The 10,197-nt window shown below is 36.4% G+C and overlaps 1 protein-coding gene across 1 annotated transcript in view; it reads left to right on the top strand.

Moving 5' to 3' along the window:
* The window catches only part of CYTIP (cytohesin 1 interacting protein), a 14,392-nt gene extending 5,427 nt beyond the window's left edge, over positions 1 to 8,965 (top strand). Inside the window, exons 4-5 of the mRNA XM_012640780.1 lie at positions 5,636 to 5,702; positions 8,119 to 8,965. Of these exons, the coding sequence (XP_012496234.1) occupies positions 5,636 to 5,702; positions 8,119 to 8,585 (534 nt within the window). The 3' untranslated portion in view covers positions 8,586 to 8,965. The remainder of the gene's footprint in view (positions 1 to 5,635; positions 5,703 to 8,118) is intronic.
* Positions 8,966 to 10,197: the final 1,232 nt, after the last annotated feature.

The raw sequence follows: 10,197 nt of genomic DNA, 5'->3' as shown, positions 1-10,197 counted from the left end.
ACTACTACTATTAAAAGAGAGTTTTGCTAGGTAATTGAATTATTCTAAGTTGATGTTTTTTTCCCTTAGGACTTTGAATATATTATTCCTTTAATATTTTTGTTTAGGAGAGAAATCTTAACTGTTGTTTTTGGTAGGTGATCTGTATTTTCTGGTAAAAGTTTTAAAGTTTTCCCTTTTCACATTTAGGTCCTTAAACTCATCCAAAATTAATTTTTGATATAGTATAAGTATGGGAAATATTCCAATTTTATTTTTCCATAAGCATACCTAATTATCCCAGTACTATTTATTTTGTAATCTCTTTTTCCCCTCAACTGACGTACAGTGAAATCCCTTTTTTTAAAAGCAGGTTCCCACCTGAAGGATGGACATATTTGAAACTCGGACTTGGGTGGGGAGGGGGCAAGGGCAACATACGTAAGCTAAACATCTGTACCCCCATAATATGCTGAAATAAAAAATAAAAAGCAGGTTCCATGTGGATTTGCCGATAGGCTCCCTATTATGATCCATTGGTCAATTTGTTTATCCCAAACTTAGTTTATAATAAATATTGATATCTAGTTGGGCAAGGTTATTCTTGGTCCTTTTTGGTGGTTTGATCATCTATATAAATTATAAAATCAGATTATCAATTCCATAAATAAATGCTGGAGTTTTGATTGGTATTGCATTTTATATGTATTGATCAATTGGAGAAGACTTGACATCCGTATGGTATTGAGTTGTTTTGGTATATGATCTTACCATTTTTACTTGTTTTCTTTAAAGTCTTTCAATAAAGTCTTATAATTCTATGTTATGGGTCTTTATACATTTTTTTGTTAGACTTGGTCCTTTGTACCTTATGTTTTTGTTCTTGTAGTTCCCTTATAAAAACAAAAGTTATGATTGATGTTAATAGATATGAAAAATCAATTTTCCTTTGCTATTACTACATTGAAACCCTTTGCTAAACTATATCATTTCTAATAAATTATCTGTAGATAATTCTGTGTTTTCTCTAGAGATAACAGAAAACATCTGTTCTTTTTGGTTCTTTTTCTTACTTTACTGCACTGATCAGGACCTACCCTACAATGATGAGTAGAAACTGTAATTGTAGGCATCGTTGTTTTATTTTTGATTTTAAAGGCAATTCTTAGTCTCTTTCCCATTAGAAATGAGCTATCTTTTAGATGAAGGAGGCTCCCATCTATACTGAGTTTGCTGGTACTTTTTATAAGGCTTGTGTATTAAATTTTAGCAAATAATTCTTTTCTACATCTGTTAATATGGTCTTCTCATTTATTTTTAAAACTTTGTCAATATGGTGAATGGCATTTAAAGATTTTCTAATGTAAAGCCACCCTTTCATTTCTTAGGATAAACCCAACCTGATTTATCCTTGAAATTTATAGTCATTTTTTATATACTTATAGGTTTGATTTGCTAATTTTTAAGTATTTTTGAAGATAGTTTCATTTTATATGTAGACTAGTCTCTAATCTTCTCAGATTATCTTCTTAAGCTTTGGTATCAAGTGTACTAGATTCAGCAAGAGCCGGAGACTGTCTTTCTCTTTTTTGTTCTCTGGTAGAATTCTTGTAATACCAACTGAATCATCTGGACTTGGGGTTCTTTTTTGGTGGGAAAACATTTAAAATACTGTTTCAATTTCTTTATTAGTTGTACGACTACTCAAGATTTCTTGGTTTGTTGGGTTTTTTTGGAGCCAATTTTAGTTATGTTTTAGAGTTAATGTTTTTGTTAATTAAAGTTTTCAGATTTATTAAATGATGTTGATAATAACAATTTTATTCTGTTTCAAATCTTTGTCATAACTGTTATTATATCCCCATTAAAACCCATAAAAAGCTTATTATGGCTTCTCTTTTTCTTGATAATTTTTTCTACAGGATTTTCTATTTGTGAATCTTTAAAAAAACAAGTATTTGGATTTGTGGCAATCTTCTAGCTTTTTTCTGGTTGCTTTTAACATGTTCTTTTCTCTTTATTGATCTCCAGTTTTACCACAGTGTAATTAGTTCTGGATTCATTTCTAAATTTAGAACTCATATTTAAAGATTTGTGACTTTTTTCAGTTTTGGAAAACTATCAGTTCAATCTCTTTGAATATACCTTCCTCATCATTCCCTGAATTATCTTCTATTAGACATATTTTAGAGTTTCCTTTTTTTTGAGACAGAATCTCACTCTGTTGCCCAGGCTAGGGTGCTGTGGAGTCAGGCTAGCTCTCAGCAAACTCAAACTCCTGGGCTCAAGCAATCCTTCTGCCTCAGCCTCCCAGAGTGGTAGGATTACAGGCGTGAGCTGCTACGCCCGGTCTAGAGTGTCTTGATTTATTTTCTGTGCTTCTTAACCACTCTTTCATATTTTATACCCCTTTATTTTTGTGTTATATACTCTTTGAATTATTTAATAATATCTTCACTAATGTCCATGTTATCTGTGTTCTATACAGAATGTGTTCTTTTTACTGAATTTTTAAAATTAGCTTTTTTTATTGTCTAATAGTTTCTTTCATGTCTATTCATTCTTGTTTTATTTCTTTGTTTCCAACTTCTTGTTCTTACAAATATTGATCTCATATATCTCTGAAAGACTATAAACATTCTTATTTAAAGTCTTCTTTGGAAACTTTTATATTTTCATTTTGTTTGGACAGAATCCAAGTACCAATAATCAATTTTATTGTCTTTCTTATCATTAAACATCTATGAGTATTTTTGAGTTTAGTTTGCCTACTCCCCTGGAGTGACACACTAGCCTCTCCCTTCAATTCACCGTGATAATTAGACAATTGCCTCCACTCAGCACTTCAAGGATCCCAATTTGATCTTAGATGCCTTTCCTGAAGAGTCAGTGTGCTGCTTGGCTCGGGTTGTGAGTCTGTGCTCAGGTACTCCTGCCTGTCCAGGTACAAGCTCCACCTGAGCTGTAGCCAGCAGCCGTAGCAGCTTCTCTCAGCCTCCTTTGTCCAGTGGTGGAGCTTCATCCAAGGTTCTTTTCTCAAGCAGAAACCTTGGTTCAGTCCCTTGCTTCAGATAGGTGCATTTAAACTACGTACTGCCATAGGATCCAAATTCTTACCTTATCTTCTTTCATTTCTGAACCACTTCTAATCTCAGAATCATGAGATTTCCAGTTTATCTCTTGACTCAGAAAAGTCTGGATCTGACCCATAGCCAAGGTCAAGCAGGCTTGCCCTCCACACAGTGACATTTAGTTTGTGAGTGAGCACTCTGTCCCTCAAAGACTTCATGGGGCCGAAAGCTTTTCTCAAACCAGTGGTCCTTTTTGAGCCACTTCCCTTTCTCTTGACCTATGATTCAAATGTTTAACATAAAAACAGCACATCCAATGGGCTGGCTGGGAGAGCTAGTTTTCAATCTAGTTCTGCTATTTACTGGATTTGTAGCCCTTGGGAAACATTTTGCCACATTGAATGTTTATTTTCTAATCTGTAACTTTTTAGAGAAGTTAGGAAAATTAAATAGTATATTATCTGTGAAAGCACAATGAAAGTAATAAAGTGCCATGGAAATGTTTAACTGTATGTCTCATGTCAATTGAAAGCACTGGAAATGTATGTGGAACCGGTTAGCCATTCTTTCATGTATTCATTCAACCACTATTTACTGAGCAGCTGCTATGCACCAGACACAGAGCTAGGCACAGTGAGGTGATGCAGCCCAGGATGGTTACATGTCACATATGCTTTCATTCTCATCTAGTGGTAAGAGTTTAGATTTGTCCAAATATACACTTGGGACGTCAGTAACAGAGGCAGAAACAGATGCTAAAGAAAATAGGGAAGTTTAGTTGCAGACTAAAAACTCCTAGTCATTTTGATACATCTGCTCTTTACACTGGTGTTTTCTTGGTTTAAGTGACGACATACTTAAATCACTGGGCCAAATCAACAAATAAGATATTTTAAAACCTTTATTTTTATAAAAATTAACTACTTGGCAAGCTGTGACTTTGTATTTTTGGATATAAGTGCAGAAATATAACTTCCTGTTCTTTCTATATTTAGTTTTGACTGTCAACCTAGCCTTATGCTCTTCCACAGGACTCTATTCTCTTGTAGGAGATAAATGTCTGTAAAAAAGATGAAGGGGGTTGGTATATATGCCAGATTCTTGCTAGTCTATAATCCCTGGGTCCCTATTTTTGACCTTCACATAGCCACAGGTTTATACAGATAACAAGAACTATGAATAAGGGAGCAATGCAGTCTTACAGCTATTCCAGACTGTATTATTGTCTAGAAAGAACAAGAAATTGACTGAGCCACACATTGCTTTGATTTATCACAACCATAAGGATTGCTGTTAAATGTTACTATTATCAAGGCTTGGAAAATGCTTCCCAGTTGTTGTTCAGTCTTTGAAGACTGAGGAATGAGCCACATTTCCCTTAAGCATTTAATGATGTTCTTGTAATTTTATTATTTTCTTTCCCATAGGCTTTCCCCTCCCAAACATACATTTTTCCTCTTCCTTCTTAGCCTTCATCTCGTCCTTCCAGATTGCTTTGTACAAAGGACTGCTTGTTTCCAACTAGGCTGTCTTCCCTTTAGGATAAACGTCCACAGGCAAACCTGAGCTGTGCCCACTTGCTGGGCTTGTTGTAGGGACCTAGAATGGCAAAGGAAGAGGTGGAGTAGAGGACAAGGAATAGGAGGGAGAGTGAGCCAGTGACTGTGTCTTGCCACAGATGTCTTCTGTCTGGTTTGCTTTCGATTTCCATTGCCTCAGCCTGCCCTGAGGGCTAGGCCAGGCTTTGTGTGCTGTCTTGACCAATACAGCACCATACACTTCATTCCCACCACTGGCCGCTGCTCTCATGTCCTGTTAAGAAGCACTTGCAAAGTCAGAGTGCTTAACACGGTTCTAAGTTCAGCCCTCCAAGGAAGCATTTCAGAGCAGGTCTGTTCTGCTCTTTGGTGTGGAACATAAATAGATGTCCAGCAGCAGAAAAGGCCATGTTAGTGCCCCGGGCTTATAGGTTGACGATGATATTCACAGAGCATTTACTAAGTTCTAGTCACATTAACATTTAAAATATCAACTGAAATACATAAAAAAGGCAAGAAACTTGTATACAAGTTTCAAACGCTTCTGTTTAGAGGTACCTTCGCCTCCACTCTGGCGCATCCCAAATGGCTCACTGAATGTAGCAAGTCCCGGGTTCTGAACAATTTACATCTATTAACTCATTTAACCCTCATAACATTTCTAGGGTTTAGGCTCTATTATTGTCTTCATCCTGCAGATGGGGGAATCTTAGAGTGTAAATCCTTGCCTAAACAGCAAGTAAGTTTTTACAAACAAACAATCTGGTTCTAAACTATTTTTTAAAATTAAAAAAATATCTATTTCACTGTTTCTCTTTATTTTTAAAAGAAAACTTGTTGGTGCTACTGGATTATTTCTTCAGAAAGTAGTATTCCCAATATCTTCCTTTTATACAGTAAAAATCTTTCAAATGAATGGGAGGGATTGATTGGTAGTGCTAGAAAGAAAGGAAAATACATTAATGATAAATCTCAACACACAGAATTAAATTGCTAGCTTTACTGAGGTTTCCTAATAATTAGCACTTTTCTTCTTCTATCTCACAGCAAACCTTGAAGAAAAAATGGGTGGAGTTCAGATCTCTGCAGTTACAGGAACAGCGCCTGCTTCACGGTAAATGCAGTTTCCTGTTCAGAAACCACACTAACATTTCAGCCTTTCAGTATTTCTGCCCCTAAATTGCTTAAGATTATCATTGTTACAAGAAAGATTTGTCTATCACCAATCAAGGATACTAGCCTGTGTTTCTTTGGTGTGCACTTTGGAGTGACTGTGTATTTGGAGGAGGGGTACATAAAGTCAGACCTCCTTCTCCATACACGCATGGCACATACGCACGTGAAAACACGCACACGCTTGCAAGAGGCACCTGGAGATTTTAGAAGAGCAGCAGGAAAGACTGCCTGACTTTCCTACTACTTCAGCAAATGAATTAAATTCCTGAAAATCAGCACAGCTCAGGGGCTCATTCCTAGAAGTTCCTAGAAGCTATTGAGGTTGGAATGGTTGCACATTTCTTGAGTAGAGCTCCTGTCATTTGTTCAAATTGTGTAGGTCATGTTTAAGCAGAGAAATCCTTTTTCATGGCGCCCCAAACAAAGACAGAGATGTGTACGATTGTTATAACAATGAATGAATAGCTTTTGCCATTTTGGGCATTTTGAAGGGAAGGTATGAGTTTAAAATTTGTTGATTTGCCATTTGCTGTGTGACTGGTGTAACCTGAAGAATGAACTTTTATGTACAAGTAATTCACTGAAACCACTAATATGTGGGTTGAAATATAGGTATATCTTCTTTAGATAACACCAAGCTTAAGTCTCTTTTTATAACCTAGAATATCTGTTAAAGGTGATACTCCATTTTTTTACAGAAAAAGATGCATTAATTAAGATGCAAAAATTAAGATTAATTTTTAATTAGGCATTAATTTATGGCCTGGAGATTTGAGTTGCAATTTAGTTTTTTTTTTTAAATGGAAGTGTTTGAAACTTATGGACAAGTTTCTTGTCTTTGTCATGTTTTTCAGTTAATATTTTTAAAAATTCATAATAGATTTTTTTGAGGTCTCAAGTTTGTTAGAGAGATGGAGATACACAAACTCTGTGGCTTTTTTAATTCAGCACCCTCCTCGTTTTCTGCAGATGTGAGGGTTTTTGAGAAACCTTCGCCTCCACTTCTGGAGCATCTGGAATAGCTCCGTGAACTCTGTAAGTCCGGAGGTTCTATAGGAATGGCCTTGTATAGACAAGATCCTTAGGTCAGGATCTTCATAAGGTCATTGTTCTGCACATTTTTTGAGAGATTGTGGGAATTCTTTCATCACTTTTTCCAGATTTAGAGTAAACATTCAGTGCCTGAGATTCTACAAGGCAATTGCTCTCCAATCAAAAGAAATTCATCAGCTCTTTGCAAGATGAAATAAAGTAGGCTGTATTAGCAAAAAGGGAAGCATTGTGACTAGTCATTGCAGGGCTGGCCACACTCAGCCTTGCAAATCAAATGGGAAAACAGTCTCTTTTTATATTATCAAACAAAGACAAAGGAGAGCAGCAGTAAAGATAATCACCATAAAATAAAACCATTTCCGAGCATGTAGTATTCTTCTACTTTTTCTGAAGCAGAGTCACCTTCTATTTATGTTTTTCTCATGCCAATATCTTTATTTTATTTAGCAACATACTAACCAACTCAAGAAGTGAGGAAGCAGGTGGAGTACGGACAGGATGTTGATGCGGTATTAATATTTGAGTTTGGAGAGCCAGGTGGAGGTTATTAAGGGTTGATGGAAAAAATCCAACCAAGCAGATAAAACTCAATTTCTTCAAATAAATTATTTCTTATCTGAGAGGATAGAAATGCTTTCTGGGTACAATATCCTTCTAGAGCATTTAAGTATCCCAAATTGAAACTTGGACTATTGAGGCTGGAAGTTATGGTTGCTTTAATAAACACCTGTCATAAACACCTTTAAATTTTCTGTTTTATAAATGTGTTTCCCGTATACTTCAAATAATTGTATAATAATTTTACAATTATTTTAAAAAGACAGTAACCAAGAATCAGAGGGACTAAATGGAGACAATTCGTCAGACAGCATTTCCCCAAGTGTATTCCTTGGAACCCGATATGTCTGAGAATTTTAATAAAAAGGTTTCAGAGTCATTTAAGTTTCAGAAACAATTATTTTATCGATTCTGAAGTCATATTGGCATACTGGAGTTGGGTTTGAATGTTCTCCTATGAAGTATCTTGTTTAAATTTAGTCTAACATTATAATTTTTGTGACCATGGAATCTTTTTCTTGGAACTTAGTCCATGAACAAAAGTTTGGGAAACCCTACCATGAGGTTTATCAGATGGCCTCGTAAATGGTCACTAATTCACGCAAGTAAAAGGTTGGTGAAAAATATTTTCCACCCTCATTCTTTCCTGTGTTCTTGAAAGAGAAATTCTGGTGTACTGTATTTATTTTTTGAGAGTGATGCTCAGATCCATTCCACAGTAGACTTTGTTCTCTGTACTCCAGGTGATGCAGCTAACTGCCTGAGTTTGGAAAGCATGGACATGGAGGAATTGTCTTTGTTTGGAACCCTACCTGGTCCAGGCCCAGTACTTGTGGACCGGAATCGATTATCCAGTGAGAGCAGTTGTAAGAGCTGGCTCAGCTCCGTGACGATGGACAGCGAAGATGGCTACCAGACCTGTATGTCTGAGGACTCCAGCAGGGGAGCCTTCAGCCGGCAGACGAGCACAGATGATGAGTGTTTCGTCCCCAAGGATGGGGATGATTTTCTGAGAAGGTCTTCGTTAAGGAGAGACCGGAGCATCAGCACCACCAGCAGTGGATCTCTGTCTCCCTTGTGGGAAGGCAACTTCTCAAGCATGTTTGGGACCCTGCCTCGGAAGAGCAGAAAAGGAAGTGTCCGGAAGCAACTCTTGAAATTCATCCCTGGCCTTCACCGTGCTGTGGAAGAGGAAGAGAGTCGCTTTTAAGGGGTTGTGGTGCCCTTTCAAATTAGCTCGTTTCACAAATATCTCTGGACTCATCTAGATCTACTCCACCCAGCTTAGTGGGAAAGTACAGATGGATTGCTTAACTGACATCCCATTTCACAGCAATAATGACCTTTATTTAAATTTTTGCATCATTGTTTTTGCTTCTTAAGTCATTTTTCAACCAGAACAGCTGTTCTAAGCAAACGTTAGGGAAATCGAGTAATGAGTTAGATAATATAACAAATTAATGCAATTGCCTGCTCACTCTAATGCTGCCTGTGAAAGCAAGAGTAATATTTATTTTCTAGATTATTCATGTGAAAAATGGAGGACTTTTTGGAGTCATATGTAAATAAAGGAGTTACAAAATATAATAATCTGGGTTACCTTCCATAGGATAATTGGTGGGTTACAAAATCTTATGTTTGCTTAAGCTTAGTAGCTCCTGGGAAAGCTTAATAATAGGTAATTTTGAATGTTTCTGTTAAAATCTATGAGTGGGTTATAAACAAAGATGACCATCAGCTTTTTCTCACGTCCATAGTGATGATAAAGCAGGAAGTAGAAGATTTATTAACATGAGGGGTTAAGCTTCATGAGAACCATGGAAAGATGTGGTCTGAGATGGGTGCTGATGAAGATTATAATAAGGTCTCTTTAATAAGCAATCTAAACAAAATTGGTGGAAATCTCATTCGTCTTCCTAATTTGACATTTGTTTTGCCTGAATATTGATGACAAGTCTAGAACTCTCAGGATCCTATAGTGTTGTGATGATGATGAAGATGATGACTATTGTTATTATTATCTTGCTACAAATGTCTAAAAAGCAAAAAGAGAGTTGGGAAAGGATTTTCCTCCTGTAGATTTTTTCACATTACTTCCTACTTTATATTATATATTCCAAACAGTTACCGCCTCAGCAGTATTTTGTCTTGTCTGTTGGTTGTGTTAGTATCACATTACTTCTAGCCTTTAAATCACTCTATATTTTATTCAATATCTATTAAAGTCCATGATTTTTCTATTATGGTGACAGAGACGTTTATTAACTATATTCTAGAGTAGACGATTTGGACTACGTAATAAACAGTCCTTACTGATTTTAAGCTGTGTGTGTGTGTGTTTGTGTGTGTGTGTGTGTGTGTGTTTGTGTTTGTGTATATGTGTGAGTGTTTGGGAGAAATAGTTGACTTTGAGTAGAACTGCTACATTTAAGTAAATTTCTGATTAATCTAAAGAATGAGTTATTTTGAGGAAAAAAGAGGACAGGATAAGGAAGGTTATAGGATAAGAAATAAATAATAAAAATAAAATATGAAAAGATTTCTAGTTGGGACCTGCTTTCTGTCAATTCTTTGAACTCAGAAACATCCAGTGGAATTTATATGAGGGTTGTTCAGATGAAAGGTAGTGCGTAGTACCTTTCAGAGAAATGACAGCAATCCTGTCTACCATTTCTGAATGCCTAACAGGCTAAAGGCACTTTACATGTGATCCCCACGGTAACCCTATAGTACATGTTAGGCATACAGATAAGAAGGCAGGAATTTGGAGGCATTCCCATGGTCACATGGCTAGTCAGTGGCAGGGCTGAAATTGGAAGCCA

The sequence above is a fragment of the Propithecus coquereli genome, unplaced genomic scaffold, assembly GCF_000956105.1.
Source record: "Propithecus coquereli isolate 6110/MARCELLA unplaced genomic scaffold, Pcoq_1.0 Scaffold157, whole genome shotgun sequence".
In the NCBI taxonomy this organism is placed as follows: domain Eukaryota; kingdom Metazoa; phylum Chordata; class Mammalia; order Primates; family Indriidae; genus Propithecus; species Propithecus coquereli.
This window is presented reverse-complemented; position numbering and strand designations above follow the sequence as displayed.